General features: G+C 44.2%; 3 protein-coding genes across 4 annotated transcripts in view; 1 reads left to right on the top strand and 2 right to left on the bottom strand.

Annotated features, from left to right (window-relative positions):
• Positions 1-663: 663 nt before the first annotated feature.
• krr1 (KRR1 small subunit processome component homolog) lies at positions 664-4990 on the bottom strand. The gene is made up of 10 exons (XM_062518430.1): positions 4900-4990; positions 4439-4614; positions 4193-4327; positions 3939-4064; positions 3392-3475; positions 2821-2877; positions 1987-2157; positions 1636-1713; positions 1181-1277; positions 664-994 (listed from the first exon to the last, which is right to left on the bottom strand). Exons 1-10 carry the CDS (start codon positions 4970-4972, stop codon positions 861-863), a joined length of 1131 nt encoding a protein of 376 aa, XP_062374414.1. The 5' UTR covers positions 4973-4990; the 3' UTR covers positions 664-860.
• Positions 4991-5155: 165 nt separating this feature from the next.
• On the bottom strand, positions 5156-14096 carry LOC134062432 (uncharacterized). 2 transcript variants are annotated; one of them, XM_062518428.1, is made up of 18 exons: positions 13893-14096; positions 13714-13777; positions 13461-13615; positions 13194-13261; positions 12982-13075; positions 12599-12880; positions 11615-11908; positions 10590-10841; positions 9748-10080; positions 9068-9183; positions 8764-8983; positions 8070-8213; positions 7514-7704; positions 7045-7196; positions 6491-6748; positions 6009-6162; positions 5616-5739; positions 5156-5389 (listed from the first exon to the last, which is right to left on the bottom strand). In XM_062518428.1, the coding sequence occupies exons 1-18, from the start codon at positions 13963-13965 to the stop codon at positions 5271-5273; spliced, it is 3093 nt and encodes a 1030-aa protein (XP_062374412.1). In that variant the 5' UTR covers positions 13966-14096; the 3' UTR covers positions 5156-5270. The 2 variants fall into 2 exon arrangements, with proteins under 2 accessions (XP_062374412.1, XP_062374413.1); XM_062518429.1 differs by having other exon boundaries at positions 9068-9180.
• Positions 14097-14626: 530 nt separating this feature from the next.
• The window catches only part of LOC134062250 (crystal protein), an 8279-nt gene continuing 52 nt past the window's right edge, over positions 14627-22853 (top strand). Inside the window, exons 1-8 of the mRNA XM_062518203.1 lie at positions 14627-15409; positions 15716-15917; positions 16426-16559; positions 17254-17381; positions 18203-18321; positions 18722-18862; positions 19300-19472; positions 22078-22853. The exon at positions 22078-22853 is cut by the window's right edge and continues 52 nt beyond it. Coding sequence (XP_062374187.1) covers positions 14912-15409; positions 15716-15917; positions 16426-16559; positions 17254-17381; positions 18203-18321; positions 18722-18862; positions 19300-19472; positions 22078-22530 — 1848 coding nt within the window. The 5' untranslated portion in view covers positions 14627-14911 and the 3' untranslated portion in view covers positions 22531-22853. The remainder of the gene's footprint in view (positions 15410-15715; positions 15918-16425; positions 16560-17253; positions 17382-18202; positions 18322-18721; positions 18863-19299; positions 19473-22077) is intronic.

Here is a 22853-nt window from a genome sequence, read left to right as displayed (position 1 = left end):
TTTCAATATACTTTTGAAATTCAAAAATCTGGTCGCAATTCCTCTCGGGCAACCCCTCAAGATCATTTTAGTGCTTAAATGACATGATTTCGATAAACCGTCTAGGAGAAGTGTTTCAAAATACATGACGTGCAAAAATCATAATCATAATCATAACTCAAATTCTTCTAAGATTAACTATATTGTTTAAATGTAAAAGTTGTTCAAATTAATAAAACACACATGTCTACCAAAATTAGTTCATTTTCGTGTATGTATGTGTCAACCACAACAGACAACACGCTAGGTGGCGCTATACTGCCCCTGAGCCACACCCTAGGCCAGAGCTCTGGTTCTGAGTAGCGTTACCAATTCCACACGTAGCTGCCAAATGTCAAGAGTTTTAGAGCATGCCAAGTTGGTGAAAAAAGGAGTTAGGTAAGACGGAAAAAACTATAATAATAATCTGAGCAAAAACAATAGGGCCTTGCACCTACGGTGCAGCCACTTTCAGTGGCCGCACCTCGGTGCTCGGGCCCTAATAAGAATAATCTGAGCAAAAACAATAGGGCCTTGCACCTACGGTGCAGCCACTTTCAGTGGCCGCACCTCGGTGCTCGGGCCCTAAATAGTAACCTTTCTAGGGCCCAGGAGATAAAACAAAAGAGACTTCTCACAGGTAGATGAGGATGACTAGGATATGTACACGTTTTTATTTCAGGGAATACAGGTTATTAAAAAAAAAACTTTTATAAAACATTTCTTCCATTATTTCTGATTCCATGTTTTTGTTTCATCAAAATGAAGTTACACGGCACAACTGTGATTCACAGCTTCATTGTCTTTGTCGACTGAAAATAATGGTCTCCATTACACAAAGCTTATCCTTTGTTCTTCTTCTTCTTTTCATCCGAGGGTCTGGGCTGAGGCATGGGGGGTGCACCAAGCTTCTTGTTCTTAGCTTTTTTCACTTTGTCTTTGATGGCCTGGATGTCAATTTTAGATTCTGTTGTGTCTGCAAAGAAAAAAAGTAAATTCTTATCATTTCAAATACAGTACATATATAAACTAAAAAAACTAAAAGAAAACAAGATATGTCAACATCAGTTGTACCAAACTACAATTTACTATGTCTGGAGGGCATGCCAGACAGTTTGCCTAGGAATGGAACAGGAGAGAAGGTGTGGTTAAAAGACTGTACCTTTCTTGGCCTTCTTCACTACAGGCTTCTCTTTGGGTGGGATGAACGCTTTGTTCCGTTCCTCCTGTCTCTTACTCAGGGCTTCAGCTTGTTTCACCTTTGGGTAAAAACAAACAAACAGAAAAAAACACACAAACAAACACACACACACACACACACACACACACACACATATTAAGACGTAACCAGAACACACAAGAATTAGGTGAGGGCACCACCTCCTCCAAACAATACGAGTACTATCTTCTAACTTAAATGGATATCTGTAACAAGACCAGGGGTTTGATATGCATAGATCATATGCCACTTATAGGACTGATTATCTACAGCTAGTCTGCATAAATGTGCATGTATGAAGTACAAGACTAGTAATTTCATCAACTATGTGTTAAAAATGATCAATATATCATTTCAAGACTTTGGCATGACAAAATACTGCACATGGCCACTAGTACCTTTATTTCATTCATCTTCTTTCTCCTCTTCTCACTCTCACGCAGGAAGAATTCTCCTGTTGCCAGCTCTTGGTCAATCTGCAACATCAAACCACAAAACACACATTACCACCAACAGAGCAAAACAACACGATGAGACATCCTTACTGACTTAAGTGACATTTCTGTTCTTAATTTGTAGCTTCACCAAACACTCACTCTTAGAATAAAGGTGCTATATACACACAACCAAAAATGGTTTTATTGCTTTATATATGGCACCCCTGAAGGCTTAATCAAAGGAACCCCCATGGTTCTAGATATTCTATATCTTTTTAAAGTGTAGTCTCCTGTAGGGGGCGCTTGACTGACCTTGCTGTCCGGCTGCGGTGGAGGGAATGGCGTGTACTCCTTCTTGACCACTTTCTTCTTGGGCTGCTTGCGCTTGGCCAGGCTCTTGTGCCTGAACTTGGGGAGGAAGCGTTCCCAGTTCTGGGTGCGCAACTCCGGGTCGCTGGAAAGCTCGCGCTTGATCATCAACGTCTGGAGCAGGGAATTGCATTTAGTGCGTTAGGCAGCGTTCCACAATAGTGAGTGACAAAAGAAATTGACTGTGTTCATGTTGTTGATATGACAACTTAAGGTGCTTGCACACAGCCCAAATAAAACAACAAACAATAACAACAAAACGCCAACAAACACCAATAGTTGAGTCAGTGTGGCCATCAGCTATTAGTTGGTGTTTACTGGATTCGAGTTTGACATATTCAAAAGTCATTCTTCTCAATTACTGTCTGGGCTGTGTGGACCTCAAGGTTGTTTTTTTAAAAATATATATTATTTACCTGCAACCAACAACTACTAAATAGCTAGTTCCTTGACTTGGGTAAGACATGAAATCCGACAGTAATCTTTGTATGCATATTCCAAATAATGGAGGAGTTTGTGACATGTTTTATATACAAGATGTTGTGCCCAACTTTGACTCCCTCAGCTCCAGGCCATGCCACAGTGGCCACTGCACCCAGAGATGACAGTGTGTCAATCAGGTGGTCCAGAACAAGGATGGAACTCCTCATTGGGTCAGGTGGGCACAATCATCAGCCTAACACTTTTTACAGAACAACCACAAGGCTCTACCTCCAGTACATCTCAAACCTACTGTAGTAACATCACACTCCATATTCAACTGAAATCTTTAAGTACCTTAATATTGTAAATAGGATGGATGTTTTTCATTGTGTCCAACACCACTTTCCGCACCTGCCAAGAGCAGTTAAAGGATTAATCATAAATAACTAATGATTAACTACAGTACAGTAATTTCCCGCATATAAGCCGCATTGTGTATAAGCCGCAGGATAGTGTTTTACGCAAGTTAAAAGAAACAAAATCATATTAACACCATATTAACTGCCCCCCTGTATTAACCTCACAGCTGAAGACATTTTGTAAAATCAATGTATAAGCCGCGGCAAATAGTCGGGAAATTACGGGTAGTCACAGACACATATGTATATATCACAGACACAATGGCCACTAATTAAAATTATGAACAAAGTACAAAGTGCCTGAACTATGAAAGTGCATCAGGGCTTGAGAGAGCATTGAGCTGACCAACCAATGTTTGTTCTTAGGATCTTGGTCATGGGATTAAATAAGCAGACAGATGTTGCCTCATTAACAAATTAGCTTTAGTTAGATTGAAGACTTTGCCCGCCATTCAAATTAGAGCCCAATATGTGAGTAGACATTGGATGCCAGGCAGGGCTATTACCTCTTTGAGGCCATTGAAGGGACCGAGGGCTGATACGGTGTTACCCTGCACCATCACATAGCAGTTTGTGAGCAGCTCCAGAGCCTGAGGACGGGAAAGATAATAAACGTAAAACACATAAGAGCAAGAGTAGATTTTCACATTTTACTGGCTTTCTGAAATACAGCTCAAGACAGATCTATCTGAAAAATGCAGACACTGCAGGTCCTTGAAATTGTAAAATCCTGAAGTATTTTACCAATGAAGAATGCTACAATCAAGATAGCCAATGAGTACCCTCAAAGGGGGCTGAGCTCCAATTAATTCCTGTTTAATTCAATTGCAGCCCTTAGATGAAAATTAAGCATGGAAATGTGGAAATTAGATTTACAGTAATCAACAAATATTTGTTGGGAACTAATGCACCACTAAAACAATCAAACTCATTGATCAAGCAAGAGCATATACTAAGAATCACTGTTAGTGAGGAATCCAACAAAATCACATTGAGGAAAAATAATTCAGCATACTCTACTATGAGACATTCACAGGGAGGGCCAGCTCTCACCTTCAGTGTGGATCCCTTTGGTCCAATCAGCCTCTGTCTTCTTTTTACAAAGCGTTCCCTGTTCCGCACCAATGTGCCGATCTTTATGATGTCGCAAGCCAGGTCATCTTGTAGAATTCGGACAGCCTGTATATCAATACAATTATTCATCAATACTATCATAGAATCTGAGAAGGAATTCTGACACCCTGGATCACACAAATTGTATCACGCACTTTCTCTTGTTGGACAAATATTAGAACACACAAACCCACCTGTTCAAATGGTACACTTCGTGCCAGTAGCTTTATTAAATCTCTAGCCCTCAAGATTGCATATGGATCAAACGTCTTCTTTGTGGTCTTGACAGTCATACTTCCCTCAATCAAATCCAAGTTGGCATTAATAAACTGCAAACACATAAATGACAACTGGATTGTTAGCGTGCTTCCTTACCCAGTCTGCTGTACTAGTGGCAGCGAAGGAAATGTTAAGGTTGCATGAACAGTAGGTCAACTTACTACGTCTCCAAGGGCTTTCTGTACAAGGGGCCAACATTCTTTCAGATATGCTTCCCTGTATTTTGGAAACAGGGTGGCAAAACTGCTCTCATCTAGCAAACCTCTAGGGTTGTCGTCTTTAGTGAAAGCAGGTTCCTTCCATCCCTCTGGTACAGTCAATAGCTCCGATTCATCAACTGTCAATGTAAACATGCGTTAGCATTAAACATGGTTACCGTTATTAACTAAGGGTGATTGGATGTACACTCATTCAGAGGTCGATGTTTTGGTCTAATAATAAACTGGGCATGCTTGCCAACACGCTAGGATACGCATCTAAACAAGCCACACTGGCTAAGTGAATGGGGCTTTTATTTATCGCGTGTCCGCGGATTATCTGTTTTAGCGAAGCAAACACTAGTTTGTAACTATAGATAATTCAGTCACACATCCATTTGCGTATTGAATTCTAAACAAAATACCTTGATTTTTTGTCTTTTTTGTCTTTTTCTCAGGCGGTGCATCTTTCACGCTTTCCTCCACGGGCGTCGCCATCTTGAAACGACCGGATGTTCTTTTCATCGTTTTGTTGTAAACGTGTGACTTCCATTCGTCGGAGCATTATTGCCACCTAGTGGCAGTTCAGTAACACTGATACAAGAGAAAGTGGCCCTCCCTGGAAAATAAGCCATCCACTCTGAGAAGGAATGATGGATCAGGTAAAAATATGGTTGAAATACACCAACACTGCCATGTAGCCTATGCATGTATGCCCCCAGACTCACACACACAGGCTTAAAAACATTAAAATCACAGAGAAAAAAAATAACATTGCACAATATTTTATGTTGATTTATTGAACTCTGCCAGAGTGGTTTAGAAGTGTTTTCACTGCAGTTACAACTAAGAAGGTCAACACCAGAGAGCCTATACTTCCTCCAAGTATTGCCACAAGCATCGCAACCTCCTTCCCTGCAAAAGAGAGAGGGGGGGTCAACATCTGACAAAGACAAGACAGCATAGTCTACCCTAATGCTATTAAAATCTACCCCAAAATATCTCTTTTCCTTTAATGCGCCTGATGTTTCATCCATTAAGCATACTGAAGTATCACTCTACAAACCTCTTACACACCTAAGTAAAGCAGAAAAACATACCCCACCCAACTAGCCTGATACATTTCATGGCCTCAACTTACATTTCGAGTGTGTGCTGCGAGTTGACAAGATGTTACCAACCAACAACGGCCCAGCAGATACAACAGTCGATGGAGTCTGGCGTAGATCCCTGCGGACTTTGGATGACATCTTGGCAGGGCAAGTCTAGAATTCACAATCCACATTACCCTACTGGCAGCTCATTATTCTATCAAATAACTCTGGGAGGGCTGCAGGCATTCTCTATCACTTTCTGAAATCATCAAGTGTGATGCCAATGTGCTTTTTGCAAGCTTCACAACCGGGCAAAATGGTTTCTTATCTCTAGAACCTTTGCAAACATAGTGATGCTCAGTCTTCAAGAAACAGACATTACAAAGGATTTTTTTTCTTTTGTTGACAAAAGAACACAGGAGAACTATGTCAGACTTTACCGTGGTACAATTCTCATCTGGGGCGCAGACTCTGGTGAGGCAGTGGATGTAGAATGGCAGTCCAGCCGGCATAGAGAACATCTGGACCGAGAACCGGGTCATCTGTGCCATGCCATTTTTTGATAGCCATCGGAATGTTCGGTCAACTGGGCATCTAAAGGGGCAGTACCATGAGAGAATCCCATTTACTTGTTCATTTAGGTAGATCACTCTGCACGGTCAACTCAAAACATGGGAATCTGGGTTATACATTCTCATAGATAAACAATATTTCAAATAACATTTGCTCAAATGTTTTTATGATGACTGCTTCAAGACTAATATTGGTCAAATGAAAATTGAATGAGTTACTTCAGACCTGACACAGACCACTGGGTAAACTCTGGGGTTCAGCATCCTTACGCAACACAGAAGGTTAGTTCGGCCTCTTACTTTATCTACAGATGCCTCTCTGTCTTTGAACGTTTGGAGTGACCACCCACCCATCTCTGAGTAGTACGCCCTGGGTTTCGTCCAGAGGGTTGCTGCTCTCTGTTGCCCAGCACGTCACCACTTCCAGAAGTAGATCGGATGCAAATGTGTTGTGTGCGTTCAGGATCACCTCCAAATACAGGAAGTCTTCTGGATAGAGGATGATGGCGTGTGTGTAGTTGTCTGTAAATGAGTTGTCCTTGTACAAGGCCATGGCAACTTCTAGGATATGAGAGGAGTTGTACTCTACCAGTGTGTAAGAGAACGGCCTGAGGATTGAGATATTTGCTTGTGAAAATCATGGTACAGTAGTTCATACATGTTACTTTTTCGGCGCAAACATTTTAAGTCAAGAACTACATTTCTGTTGACTAGTTCTAAAAGAAATCAGATCATTCTTCTGTCTGTTTCTCAACACAATGGTCAGAAATAGCATTTTTCTCATTTCCGATAAATGAGAAACATTTTTGAAATGGGAAATAAGCCTAAAGATAGAAACTAGATCGAAGAAAGCAGCTTTCAATAACACAGCGATCAATGTAGTTCGGAGCCAGTGCAGTCTTACCACTCCAGGTGGACATTCATCTCGGTGTTGCGGAGGTAGCTCCTGGGGTAGATACACTTCCAGACCACCTTCAGGTCTCGCCGAGTGATGACCATCTCTCTGCTCAGTGTCACCGTCAACACGTTCATGAACTCAATGTGGGTCCTGTTCACCTGGACAGTAGAATGATTTGTTAAAAAGGTTTGTAATCAACAGTACAGTACATACTTGGCACATCCATGAACCCTGTATAGGGTTTGGTCTCTCATATAACATTAGAATCTTCTTAGATACATCACTTTATTTTTCCATAGCAAATTATGTTCAATTGCAACATGAGTGCAATAAAAACCACCAGGCAGTTCCATCAGTGCCTCATAACACGAGGACAGCACTGTAGTATTGTACTCATTTGCCTCATCTGTCTGTTAAACTGTCTTTAAATGGTAACATCTTCACACAGACAAGAGGGGCAAATGTATAGGCCTACCACTACGCTCGTGCCACAGTGATTAGGGTGGCGCGATGTCCTGAAGTAGTACAGGGTGCCACTGTCTGAAACTTGGCATCGCCCGTCGTTCAGGACCACTGTGACGTTGCCCCCTAAGTAGTCCACCAGGTGAGCCTTGGCAACACTGCCCATAATGAATGCTTGAGAGCACTGTGTGAACAAGCCCTTCTCTGGAGACATGGGGAACATAGAGCAGAAACAAGGGAACAAACCCACAAGGAATCTATACAGATATAGTCATATACAGATATAGTCTTATGCTACTTGTGAATATGGTACTTTTGATTATTTATCTATCTTTACCATTACATTTTTTCACTAAACCTTTCAAATCAAGGAAGGTTATTCTTATTAAGACACATTGAAATACAGCATATAGTGTAAGCAATACATAACATACTGTAACTGATGGGATTTAATATATGGAGATTAAAAGATAAAGACAAGAAAACATTTAGCTTTTTAGTCGCAGCAGCAAGTGGCTTCTACGATCTTAATGCTTTGATTTGTATCTCATTCAATTAGTGATTCTTACCATGGCACGCTGTGGTTGGACTGATGAGGGGACTGATGTCATAGTAGCCGCTTTGGCAGACACAGGTGTAGGAATCCAAGGTATTGATGCACACGGAGTGAGGAGTGCAATGGTTAAGCTCAAGCATGGAACACTCATCCGGGTCTAAAAATATGCAAAAAGCAGAAGAGCACAAAGTACACACTCAAAAGTGCACGAGAGGACCAAACAAGCATAGCATTTACAGTAGCTCTTGCCATGGTTCCCTCTCCAACACAATATACCGGGCCTGTTTACTATTATTTTAAGAACATTTGTGTCCTGGGTGATACGACAACAAGCGGTTTACATATGTATTCAAGGTGTACAGCCAGAGACATTGCTGATCGCTTGTGTTGAGATTCTGCTATTGTCAAGGTCACCTTCAGTAGAACGCACTCAACGCAGTGGCATTTACACTACAAAAGAGATGTGGTCAAATGCGTGTCAGACCACCTCAGGAAGTGGTTTGAGTCATTGGATCACAAAGCGTCTTGGTGCTTACACTTGTATTTAGAACTGACCAATTGTGATTGTGATTTTAAAAGCAAATGTAAACAGGGTTAAACATTACAGTGTGCAGATATCCTGAGCCGGTTCTTTCTATATCGTCTCATGATAATATCAAAAAGGAAACACAACATGAATTGATAACTGAGAGCAATCTCTATCTCACCATCCCAGTAGATAATGCCATCATTGACTGTAATTCCAGTTTGTGAAAGAGACTGGATAAATGTTAGCATTTCATCTGAAGAGAATGGAACCCTTGTTTCTTTAACCGAGGCCTTCAACACCACAAAACCGATTTTTGTCTGTGTTCCATTTCCATAGTCTTCAAATGTCAAAACGTCAACATTTGCAGGGTGGGGGAAGTCTTTGACAAGCTCTGAGATCTGAGGGGAGACAATATGGGACAAACATTTGTTTCATATTTCATTGTTTGATTCTACCATCTCTTCCACTGATCAGGAGCTCACTTTGTTTATGATGATGCGTTTCAGCTGAAGTCGTGGTGGTGACTTTGGGTCCTGTAACTCGGCAGGCAGCCTCCAAGGTACAACCATGGCCAGAGAAGACCTCATGAAGTCATCTACTAGGAAGCATTTAAAGAGATGAGATGTTAACATTGCTGAAAGTTACATTTACAGTGGCGTTCAGACCGAAGATTCCCTACGAGACGAGCTGCGATGCTCTTAAAACTTTGCAACTGTGACATGTTGAATGCTTTGCGACGGCTTGTGACGGCAACTACGTGCAACATGTATTAACACATTTTTTTTTAAAGCATTCCAATACACAACCACGTTCATTGTGGGAGTCATCAGAAATTCCACTGATGCTTAAATATACAGGTTTAGGGAAGTCCTTAGAGCCCAGTTTTGTACTTAACTCATGTTCAGCAAGTCCATTAAAAAATCTTGATAACTGAGAAAAACAAAGGGCAGATAATGTGCCTCAAACTTCTCTAGGTATCTACAGTAATTTCACGCATATAAGCCGCATTGTGTATAGGCCGCAGGACAGTGTCTTATGCAAATTAAAAGATCATATTAACACCATATTGGCTGCCCCCCTGTATTAACCTCATAGCAAATTTTTTTTGCAAAATCAATGTGTAAGCTTATAGTCGGGAAATTACGGTAGCTCGGGTCCTCACCTTGGCTGGAGGAGAGATCCACGCGTCCGAACATGGCACCGTCAAGCCGCAATCCGACATCCACTTCCGGCACTTTCTGCGCGCCGAAGCACAGCACCTTCCTGCTGGGGGACCCCCACCCGTGGCACTCCTCCCACACCTCCAGCACGTAAGGCCGGTCCGGGGGCAGATGCTCCAGGGGAAGCAGGGGCTCTCGAAGGCGTCCGCTCCTGACCGGAGAGCCATCCTCCAGGGTGAGACTGTAGCGGAAGGACCCGCCGGGGCTGGAGGGGCCGCTCCACAGAGCGGTGGAGTCCTCCGCTTGATAGCGCAGGTCAGACACAACACTGGGACCTTAGGACACACAACAAACACACAACAAACACACAATAAACACACAGAGACGCTGGAGAGAAGATGCTGTTGGGTATGACTGCCCAGAGGTGGAAAACTCCAGCTTCAGAAAGTAAAAGTCCAATCATGTAGTGGTTCTACCTGTGCACTTAGGTGATCTCTGCTCTATCTGTCTGTAGAGTTGTGCTAATTAGAGTCAGCTGGTTTCAAGTGAGTGGTTGGCACAGATATGTGGTAGGACTTTTACTTTCTGAAGATGGACTTTTCCAGCCCTGGGACTGCCAAATGACAAAAACAAAAACCCACAGAGATCATGAAAGTTTTACAGCTCAGCTGTGCATGGATATTAAAGATAAGGTTACAAACACATGTAATAATTCTAGTATGTTATAAACCCCAAATTAAACAAAAAAATGTGTCAAATCACTGATCACAAGACTGTGTGACCTTGAGCCAGTAAGACGGCGGTCAGTGGAGAATTATACCCACTCAAGAACATCTATACACACCTGTGTGCGTCTGAAGTGTCTTCACGTTCATGACAATGCTCTCGCCACACACAGCTTCTACCCTGGCCACGTAACGCTGACATGGGACCAGACCAGTCACTGTGTGGGTGGTGAGGAACGTGGAGGCCTGCAGTGCCCCCTGGTGGTACACTTTGAACACTGCGATCAGTGAGGCGTTCATGACCGACCAGCTCAAGGTGTAGTTGTCTGGCCCCGCAGAAGACTGATGGATGCTTTGTATTGAAGAATGGGCTGAAAGGCAGATGAAATGCTAAACCGTAAACTATGAGACTGAATAAATTTGCCACAGGCCATAAATTAACTCGATACAATACTGGCAGTGGAAAGACAGAGTATAAAATAAAAGGCATCACTGGTAATCGCAATAAGGTCGCATACCTTTGCTTTCTCTCCACATAAAATCTAATGAAACACATTCTCCTTCAGTCTATATTTATGCAGTCTTACTGAATGAACCCTTGTGAGTTACCCTTGGGGAAAATTTACCTTAATTGTGGGTGGCAACAATGAGATAGGATTAATGAGCTTTAACATTTCTAAAATCAATACAGTGCCAAATAAAGAGCAATAAAAATGAAAGGTTATTATTACCCAGTCCTGGGTTCTGAAAGACAATGTCCCATTATTATGAGGATCACAGGCCTACAAGGTCAGGCATCCTGACCATATAACTAATCAGAATTTGTCATAGTTCCTTCACTGAAAGGGTCATGTAGTACTTACTGACCAATAACTTGTCATGGGACATAATAATACACTACTCACATAAGTTTCGGGTGAAATGTAAAGTTTCAGCACAGAAAGCACTGACATATTGAACTGTTAGACGTGCACGTTCAAAGTTTACCTGTAAAGGTCATAGTGGATTTTGGGCTCATCTAAAAATCTCACCCAAAAGCTGAATATCTTTGCTTTTTGAGAGTAGTGCATATACCCCACCACTACACCAGAAGTGTACATGAAGTTGGTTCTCCCTTTGGAGCGACTTTAGGATCGTGGATTACCAGAGTTCCCGTCGGTCATCACGGTCTTGCTGGTGCGGGAGTCTGTGCCGGACACACACACCGTCTGGAGGCCGAACTGAACGCGGCTGCACGGTGGCAGGTCGGACGCGGTGAAGACGAACGGTCTCCGCGTGTGCCGGTAGATCGTCTCCTCGACCACGTGGTCTGTGCCGTTGAGGTGTAGCATTGTGAGCAGGAAGAGAGAGAACATATTGTTCTCTGGGCAGTCCCAGGCCACAGTCACCTGACTGGTGTTCCACGAGGTCACCTGGACGTTTCTGGGCACATCTGGATCTGTCACAGAGAGAGAGAAAGAGAGTTAATTGAGTTAAAGAGAAACTATGCAGGTTTCACTGTTTTCTTGTTTTCTGCTTGCAGGATTCTCTGCAGAGCTTCTCCTACAGCTTTAGCGTGTATATTTTACAACACTCTTCAATCAGTCAGTCTGCCTTTTCATGAGCATGATTCGAGGCTGCGAAACGTTCTGTTTGTCATGCCACCGGCCCGGTGGCACAAACTTGCAAGCGTGGTTTTTCTGCTCACAGGCGCTAGGGGGAAGTGAGACAGCCATCATTCAACTAGGATTAAGTCAAATAATAATTTCAAAGACACTGAAGCTGATCAGTTAAGGTAAATTAAGCTAAAAAAACTTGCATAGTTGACCTTTAACTAGAAATATCTCGCACTCTAAAAATTTCTATGCAGCACAGCACCATCTCTGGTTTAAAGTCATTATGTAGCTTTCGCTACTACAAATTGAGAGTTTTCAAAGCCAACCATAATGATTCAACTCTTAATGGATGGTGAAAAGACGACGCTTTTAAAACATTTCTGGAAATCGGATTGGGAGTAATATTTGGGCTTTTATTATACAGGGGCCAGAATAACGGTAAATACTGAAAGCATGGCTTCAGAATGACTAATGACAGAATGAATAATTGCATTGTAAAACTACACCTTGCACATTTTGTTAAGTATCTTTACCTGTGATGGTGAACAGACAGGTGACCGAGGGTCTCGTTGGCATCTCGTGGCAGGCCACATAGGGCATGCATCCCTTCAGACTGCTGAAGCGGTAGTACCGGGCGTCTGTGGTGTCCACACTGTGCGTGGTGTAGGCCCCCAGCTCCAGGTGGTAGATGGAGACAGAGGAGCGACGAAGAGTCCGAGGAAGAGGGGTCGCGGGGTCGGGTGTGGCTCTCCAGGACACGAGCAACATGGCGGAGCTGTGGGACTCCAATTTCAGGGGAAAGCGAGTGGAGTGGCCTGAGAAGTCACAAAGCTGTTACATTAACTCACATGCATGAGCTATGAAGGTTTAATGCATTGATGCAAACTATTTGGCTGCTAATTTCAGAGTGACATACCCAGCATCAGAATGAAGTCTTCACTTTGATGGAGATATAGAGGGTCTTTCTCACATGCAAAGAATTGCTCGGGTGAAAATACCTTCAAGGCATCCTGTGAAGGCCGAGGATTTTCACAATTCACTTTCTACATTCACAAAATTCTACAGTGTTCTTAGAATACAAATGTTCAAATGTGTAATTGTCATTCATGTATGCCGGGTTACACTCACCAGTGAAAATTCATTGGGTGTTTCCTCTTTTGCAGAATCTAGACTTTGAAGCTCTATGGTATGTAAGCCTATAATGTTGAGCACAGTACAGCAACCATTTTACACAATATACTGTGTCAACTCAAATGTTCATTCCTTTCTTATTTTCAACAGCTGTATTACTCTGGAGAACCATTTAGGTATAAATTAGATATTTCAAGGGTATATGTCATAACCCAGCAGACTATTTTACCCTGCAATGAAGGGTAAATAATAGTAGATACTCACTGTCACTGACAGAAAATGTCCAAGTTCGCGCAAGGTGTCCATACTGAAGTTGCAGAGAGTGGCGCTCGGATTTTGGGACGGTCAGAGAGTTAAATTTCCCGACCGTCCCAATGGACATCAGTTCAGCTTCATTTAACCACACACTGATTTTTGGTCTGTGAATGAGATGAATCGCCGGGGAACTTAACTTGGATACTTAAGCAGTGTACCAAACAAGCAGGTGGTATGAAGTTGTCTAGGGGGAAATGTTTACCTAACAGTTGCGTTTGTGTCCTTCACCAACCAGCATATGGAGAAGTCGTATTTGGTGCAGTCACCTGAAATGCATAAGGCCTAATTACATGTATTGAATTATTCAAAATTAGACTGTGCATGGGCTTGGTGGGCCTTAGCTAATAAAATGATCAGTTTGTAATATGGCAAGTTACTTACCCAAAGAACGTGAGAACTGGATGTGCACGGATATCAACGCAAATATTACGATGTTCTTGCACATCGTCATCATTCGAGTTGTTTGATTTCTTTCAATGTTTTAATTAATCACTTTAATTTGATATCAACTTGTAGTTTCCTTTCATTTCAAGGTTGTCACTCCAGGGCAAATCACTTCCCGGGGTAATCAGAAGTTGACGCACGAGCGCGCACAGCTGACGTGTCTGGTCAACTAATTAGGCCGTTTCTGAAAATGTGTTTATTTCCATAGAAACTGTCATCATTGAAGAAAATGGCATCGATTGATTATACTCAAATACCAACCCCATACACATCCATGTCTAAGTGTACGTTTATTTATATTTGCATTTGGGTATGTACGTAGTTACATAAGACTTCTGTACCACTGCTCAAGAGACAACACAATTACGCATATACTTTAGGCTACTGTAGGCCTTCCTTCCCTCCCCTCCATCTCCCTCTTTTACTCTCTCTCTCACACTCACACTCACACACACACACACACACACACACACACACACACACTTTTAACAAGTCCAGATTATCGATACAATAGAGGACATGAAGTGGGCTAGTTGTCTCTTCGAAATGTGAAAACGGTGAAGTGGATATATGTACATCATGGGAACCTGCATTATCCCATTTGCTAAAGGGCAGACCAGCTGCTCTTAATTACCTACACAGCCTGTCCCCTGAAACCAACGTCATGTGTCCACCTTCATCCTGGCACACAACAAAAGGTCTGTTGTAGCCGATCCCGCTCACTGCCCCCAAAAGATATCTTCACTAATTGAAGTCACAAGCAACACAGCCCAAACTGTAGGACGACACGGCATTTGTATAGGCAAACGTTGCGGGATCATTCTCTAGGGCTATAGTTTAGCAGCAAGATGGTCTAGCAGAAAACTTTACAAAAAAACTGGAACCGGTGGAGACATTGATGACAACAAGAAAGCACAGCTGAATTAACCCCAGGCCACCTCAAGAGTTAGGAGAGGATGGGCGTCTTCAGATGCTGGTTGTCAGTTTGCATGGTGGGATTGCTTTTTTCCACAGTGCAGCCTGATGACTCCTCGTTCAGCCTGGCCGGGTTGCTGAGGAGCCTCTCTTCCGGGATACTCGTCCGCAGCGAACCCGTCGTGATTGACAGGCTAGCTCAACTCGACAGAGACTTGCACGATGTTCGAGAGAAGGATGTGGAGCGTAACGAAATCCCCACGTTTGAACCAGAGCTGAAACAGGCCTCTCAGATTTCCGACGACCCCACGAAACAGGGACCAAAAGTCTTGACCAAAGATGGCATTATTAGAGGCAAAACCGTGGACAAGGCGCACATATTTTACGGCATCCCATTCGCAGATCCGCCACTGGCCGCATACCGATGGAAACCGCCCCGACCTGTGACCCCATGGAGAGGAGAGTACGACGCCACCTTCCGCAGGGCTGCGTGCATGCAGGGCTGCATTGGGCCCATCTCTGAAGAGTGCCCAGCTAAGGTAAGTTTGGAGACACTCTTGTCATCACTCTAGTCAAGGGTTGGGCTCCAGACAACTCCTGTTATTCACATGGTAGAGAGTATCAGAAAAGCAGCCAGGCTTGACTACAAAAGTACTAAAATTGATAATTTTGTGCTTCTTTTTAACTCTGTGGAACAGTTTCCTCTTGAGGGAATTATTTTCAGTGGAGAGATTTCCATCGAGAGAAAGCTTTTAGACTATAGGTTTAATCCATGGATGGGGAAAGCAGCCCTACTGTATATGTCCAGCCATATAAAAGTCTGTCCTACACTTGTGTGCTTCCAGGTGAGTGAGGACTGCCTCTACCTGAACATCTTTGTCCCTCGGAGTGTGGACTTCACTGCCCCTCTGCGCTCCCCCATGCCCGTGATGGTGTGGGTCCATGGGGGCGACTTCATCGCCGGAACGGCCTCCAAGCCGCTGTACGACGGCCGCTTTATCAGCAACTTCACCCACACTGTGGTGGTGAGCGTGGCCTACCGTCTCGGTAAGACACCCAGACCCCTCAGTCATACGTCCCCCCTGTTCATCATGAACAGTTGGGATCCCAGCGACCCTCCACTTGTTGGCTGTGGGTGCCTCTCAACATGCCTCCTCGATCCTCGATGCTCGATCCTCGAGGGGCGTTCCCACTGATCTATAGCTAACACTGGATAGACTATCCCATTGTTTCCCCCCATCATTCTTTATGTAGATCTGTGAGGATCGAGGCCCGAGGAGCGAGGGAGGACGTATAAACGCTGCACGAGAGGCACCTTATGAGTTGATTTTGTGTGACTGTCACATATTTAGTCAAACTCTGTATGGTATATTTGGTATATGCTTTATACACTCTTGAGGCTAGTTTGAAGGGTAATCAAGTGTGATATAAATTCCTGAAGTGCAAATATCATTGATTAAAAATGCAAAGCTTGATCATACTGAAGTCACTTTCAGGATTGCACATGCTAAGTGACAGTAATTCTAACTCTGAACAATATTGTATCACTCTACAGGGGCTTTTGGCTTCCTGGTCTCCGGTAAAGATTCCAAGACCTCGGCTGTGGGGAATTACGGTATTTTGGATCAGCAGGCAGGCCTCCTTTGGATCCAACAAAACATAGCTGTGTTTGGAGGTGACCCGACCAAGGCAGGACAACAGCACTCACACACACACACACACACCTGACTGTGTGAACACAACATACAGGGGGGAAATTGTTTCTTGATTGTTGATGTAGGTGACACAGATAACTGTAGGATGCAAACATTTGCCACGGGCGATTGACTTTTTAACTGAGCGTTTCCCCCAGCAAATCTTGGGCACTATTGAAGCCTTATATTAGTAATTCACATGATGAAGTGATGCGACCCCCCCCCCCCTCCCCCCACACACACACTCTGTCAAAATTGAAGAGAGCTCAGTGTGAGATTCGCTAGCGGAGCAAACAAGGTCTTCTTTCATATTCCATGGTGCTGAAGGGGGATTTCTCTAATGAACCGACTCCCTTTGCTTTGAGATTAAACAACAATTTTGTTGAGTCATACCAAATACGAAATTGAATGAACAGAAATAGACATCAGCATGTCTGTCTTGTGCTCTCTCTCTCTCACACACATGCACACACTTTGACACACACAAACACTCTATATCTCTCTATCTCTCTATCTCTCTCTTTCTCTGTGTGAGTAAAAGTGCTAATAACCAGAGAGAGAGGGGTGTATAAATTGTTGCATTATATACAGTCTAGTGTACAGCATACATACAGTCCATGTAAGTATGTAAAGTATGTGTACTGTACTGAGTGCGTGTCCTCATGTGTTGCTGTATGCCACTGGGACAGGTGACCATATTTGGTGAGAGCGCCGGAGCCCAGAGTGTGAGTCTGCACCTGATGATCCAGAGCAGCAAGCCGCTCTTCAAGCAGGCCGTCTTCCAGAGTCTGCCTTTCTCCATCCCTCTCAAGACCAGGTAGGCGCTTAGGCAAAGTGGTTCTCAAACCTTTTCTGTCATTCCCCACTTTGGAGTCAAAAATGTCCCACTTGTCAAAAAAGAAAGGCATTATTAAAGATAGGCATAATTCTTTTTATTATGATTTCCCTTCTGTTCCTCACGCTCCACCTGTCTCTATTCCCCACTAGTGGGGCCCGCCCCACACTTTGAGAACCACTGGGCACTTAGGCAAAGCCTGCAAATCACCACAGGCTGCATGAGGATGTGTATAGAATGCATAGACTGTATGTGTTTATGACAAGGGCATATATTACAGTATATACACACACACTACCCACAAAAAGTTAGTTGTATCTGGCTTTTGCGGTGAAATTTATGGAAAATGTTCAAGCTACAGTGGTTATATCCTGAAAGTGGGGCAATTAAGTAGAGGCGTGCAATGGTGATCTCAGACAATTTATTGAAACAAAGGCCAACAAATTTCACCTGAAAGCTGAATATCCCTGACTTTTTGTGAGTAGTGTGGGGTATGGGTTTTTTTTTTCAATAGGAATATAGATTGTTCATTATTTGTGTAACCTGGAACCCATTCGATAATCAGTGAACACTGAAAATGACCAGGGAAAATAGCTCAGTTACACCACATTTTAATAAGAAACAAAAAGCAATTACATACATGCTGAATGAAAGTGGTTTTTGGTTCCACTTATGACCAAGGTGAGGTATGAAAATAGGATGTGGAGGATGCCTAATCATTTGATTAGCCTTTTTTTTAGTAATTCATTTGATGTACTGTGTGTGTGTGTGTGTGTGTCTCTGCCTGTCTTTCTGTATGGCAGACATGATGCCCTGAAGCTGGGGAAGGACTTTGCCAAGCAGGCCAACTGCTCAATGAAGGACATCGTGTGCCTGCTGTCCCTTAGCCCCCAGGCTGTTCTCGCTGCGCAGATCAAATCCAGTAAGAAGACCTCTCTTTTTCTCACACTGTCTCTGTCTTTCTTTTACACCTGAGGCCACGAGAGCCATGCTTTTTGTAAGACTGGACTGACATGGACAGGCCTCCAGCATCTCAGGATTTCGGTATCTTTAATCTGATCTCATCTTTTCGTCTGTCTGCGGTGTGATGAATAGTTTTTGTGATAACTCTGGTTTTAGTTTCTTATTATGCCATGATTCCATTGCAGTAAATTACAAAAGCTAGGAGTGTGATATTTTATTAATATAAATGTTGAAGACAAATCTGTATTACTCGTCATTCTGTACCAACAGTCAGTACTCATGATCTATGAAAAACTTGAAAATGAAAGTTACAGTAAAAATTACTCAAATGACACAAGCATGTATCTGTGTTTCCCCAGGCTCAAAGGTGATCAACCCCTTCCGGTTCCTTGAGATGTTTGAGACCTGGGGACCGTACATTGATGGAGAACTCATCAAAGAGCAGGCTGTGACTGCCTTCCAGAAGGGACACTGGCAGAAAGAGAAGCCAGTACTCTTGGGTAAGGCCACAACTTCAAGTGTCCACTTGTAATGTCCACTTGCCACACATTTTGGGTCTAGGGAGATCATTGTGTGGGACAAAAAAAAACTGTCACATTTCTTGAATATTTTCCTTTTTTCTTCAGAACTCTGCAGATTTTTAAGTATTCACTTGCCACACATGAGCATGGTATGAGTAAATTACTGTTTAAAACGAACTTCAGGCTTGATAAGGATCTGGCTCCCTTTGTGGTTCCTCTTGATGCTTGTATTTTATGGAATATCTCAGCACTTCTCTCTACACTGTTGTAGTTTTTTTGGTAGTTGAACTTTATGTATACTCTAGGGTGTGACCATAGGACTTCAGAAACAGATATTGGGTGTTCCATAAACTACACTGTGTGCTGTGAGGCGGCCATATTGTTTTGGTATGTTCATTGTAATATTTTCTTGGCAGGCACCACATCAGAGGAGGGGGTGATATTTGTGTTTGGGGTCTTTACCAAACCCGTGTCTCCGGTGGAGTGCACGGTCTACACCACGGCCATCTTTAAACAGCACACCATCCGCATCCTGCGCAAGTACCTGCCGCTCTACAAGGATGCGGACCGCAGGGACATGCTGTCTCAGGTGAGTCACTCACAAGCTTTCATGTGCAAATGCACACGTGTGCACTCACAGTCCACTCATGGTCAAATGTCCTAGTTTATTCGCTCTCTTTCTCTCTCTCACTTTTTCTCTCTCTCACACACACACACACACACACACACACACACACACACACACACACACACACACACACACACACACACACACACACACACAACCACACACATAAATACATACACATGCATACATAAACACACAAACATGGTGATGTGCTCAGAGCCATATGGAATTATTTCAGATATTATCATGTGACCTTACCTTAACATTAATGGTTAATGCACCGGTATACATGTTATGCCAATGCATGGTAAACATCGTATGACTCAGTCCAAATACACCCAACTAAATAAAATAGTAATGTCTGGGGTGAGCGAAATATTCTGCAACGACATTGGCGGATATAGAGGACGCACAGTCTCCTAACTTCCTTAGAGGGTGTGTGTGTGTGTGTGTGTGGGGGGGGGGGGGTCAAAGTAACTCCGCAAAATTCTGAGGCCAGTCACATCCGTTCCTTTATCTCCTGAGTTGGCCTGACAAGGAGGCCCGCGGAGCGTGACGAGGACGCAGCTGTCTCCTTCGCCTGTCTGCTGCGTGCCGCCAAGCTGCTCCAGCCAACCCACATTGGATTAAAATGAGCACTCAATCCATTATTAGCCATTAGAGGTATTTGAGTCATGCAAGGAGATAGCAGGCTCACAGCGTTAAGAGGAGAGGTGTCCTTGCCGTTAATTGGAAATCAGAGACAAAACTGGACATATTCACTCCAGACAAGCTGAATGACCCTCTAATAGGACTTTTGATCAGGTATAATTAAATGTCTGTTCAGTTAAGTAGGGATGAAATTATCGTCAAAATAGACAGCGAAGGCAAATGTAATAAACAGAAATCCATTGCTTTGATGTTAAAAGCAGTTGGATGTTAGTAGGTTGTACAATGATTTTATGTCAATAGCTTTGCTACACAGGTGATGAGAACTACAGTAACACTTCAGTCTCTAAATCAGCTCCGCTTTGTCAAACCGCTGCGCTGATGTTGTGTGACAGTTGCTGTGATGGTGGCTGTAACTTGGCTGCACATGTTACCAGCAGAGGGCGCTAGAGTCTTTGGTACGCCTGAGAGGAGTCGGCCCCAGTTTCGCCACCGCTGAGCCCATCCACAGGATTCTGCTCTAGACTCTGCTGGCCGGATGGATGAGAACCCCCCCCCCCCCCCCCCATGTCTAACTGCCAAGGCAGACTGTCATGCAGATGGTGATGCTTTTATTTGAATTAGAGCACTGGGATGAGACAGAAAGAGAGATGCAGAGAGAGAGCGAAAGAGAGGGGGGAGAGAGAGAGAGAGGCAGAGAGTGGGACAGAGAGAGCGAAAGATGCAGAGAAAGAGAGAGAGACACAGACAGAGAGACAGGGGCAAGAGATAGCTTTGATTAATAATAGAAGATTTTGAATATGTTGAGCCATACTTGGCCTCAGAGAATTCATCAGCCCATATGTAGACTAAAATAGAAAGCACAGTTTGGCCACAGATAGACAGAGAGAAAGAGAGAAAGAAAGAAAAAAAATCATTGATTACCAAGGGAAAAACATTTCTCTGCATTTTACTCCTCTGTGGTTAGTGAACACACACACACACACAGACACACACACACACACACACACACACACACACACACACACACACACACACACACACACACACACACACACACACACACACACACACACACACAGTGAGCACACAGTGAGTAATGACGCACAAGCCCCGAGCAGTGGGCAGCGACTGCTGCGGGCACCTGGAGAGCAGTAGGGGGTAGGTGCTTTACTCAAGAGAGCACCTCAGCTGTGTGGATGTGCACATGGGAGAGCGATGTTCAACCACTCCCCTCTGCTCTACCAGTCAGGGCTCAAACCGGCCACCCCTTCCATCGCAAGTCTGATTCCCTAAACCAGTGGGCTACAGGCTACAGCAGCCCCCCAAGATTACTTGTAGATAGTGTAGGTAAATGCCTAGAATTAGCACTGAGACGAGATATGATATTGGTGTGTGAAATGACTTGAGGTCTGGGACAGGAGCGGGTTATTATTATGGTGTGACAGGACAGCTTGCAGGCTGAGGTCTGACTTTTAAATGCAGCCCGTCAGTAGGGCCTCCGCCAGAGAGATGGAAAAGGTCTCCACACAAATGTCAGGTCTCATGAATATTAAAAATATGAGAGACCTGGGGAAATGAAGAGTGGGGATGTGAGAAGCTTGTGTGTGTGTGTGTGTGTGTGTGTGTGTGTGGCGGGGTGTGTGTGGCGGGGGGGGGGGGGTATAAGAGCATGTATCCACTTTAAGCGAAAGTATTTATGGTGCTTTCTATAAAAGAAGGTTTTTCTATCAATGATTTACAGTCATGGGTTGGGCTTTAAGTGTGCAGTGCACGTGTCATCCGTGCCTGACTGTGCTCTTTAGAACGTACACACAAACTCCACTGCAATGCTAATGTTTTTCAGTTAATTCACTGCCAGTGTTCCTGACCATCTCTTCGTCTTGTGTCTGTTGTCCCGTGTCTGTTGTGTCTGTAGATCGTGACCGACTACGTGTTCCTGTGTCCGTCCCGCCGGGCGGCTCGCGCCGGCGCCCTGGCGGGCAGCTCGGTGTGGATGTACGTGTTCGACCACGTGGCCAGCGACCCGCGCGTCTGGTCGGGCATGTCCATGTGCTATAAGCACGTGTGCCACGGCGCCGAGCTGCCCTTCCTCTTCGGCTCGGCCGGCGTGGGCAACTTCTCGCTGGCGACGCCCGAGCGCCTGCTCTCCAACCGCATGCTGTGCCACTGGGGCGCCTTCGCGCACGCCGGCGACCCCAGCTCGCGCCTCGAGCAGAGCGACTTCTGCCGGCAGCAGCGGCCGCCCGCCTGGCCGCGGTACGCCGGCTCGTCCGGCTGGCTCGTCATGAACTTCACCGTGCGCGCGCACGCGCAGGCCGGCTCGCGCAACGACATGTGCGACTTCTGGGACAAGCTGGGCATCTACTGAGTCCCTCTCCAGGAATGGACATTATGGGGGTGGAAGAGTTAGCGCACAGGACAGGACAGGTGAGGTGAGGTGCACCTGAGATGAGATGAAACTGTATGTAATGTAACAGGGATGTCAGGTAATCTGTAGTGAGGTGTCAAGGGCACAGTAGTTGTAGGGCTGTTGTGAACATGTTCAGAGAGTCCAGGGTGTTTTGTTTTTTTTGCTGGCCCTTTTCCCCTCAGTCAGTTTAGGCCACTATTTTAGAGCAGTTTTGTAGACTGGCGCAGTTTTAGGATCAGTTAGTCACACCTGCTAACGCAGTCTGCACACGCTCAGTGCAA

Source organism: Sardina pilchardus, chromosome 17, assembly GCF_963854185.1.
Source record: "Sardina pilchardus chromosome 17, fSarPil1.1, whole genome shotgun sequence".
Taxonomy (NCBI): Eukaryota; Metazoa; Chordata; class Actinopteri; order Clupeiformes; family Clupeidae; genus Sardina; species Sardina pilchardus.
Note: the sequence above shows the minus strand (reverse complement) of the source record. Positions and strands in the feature narration are given on the sequence as shown.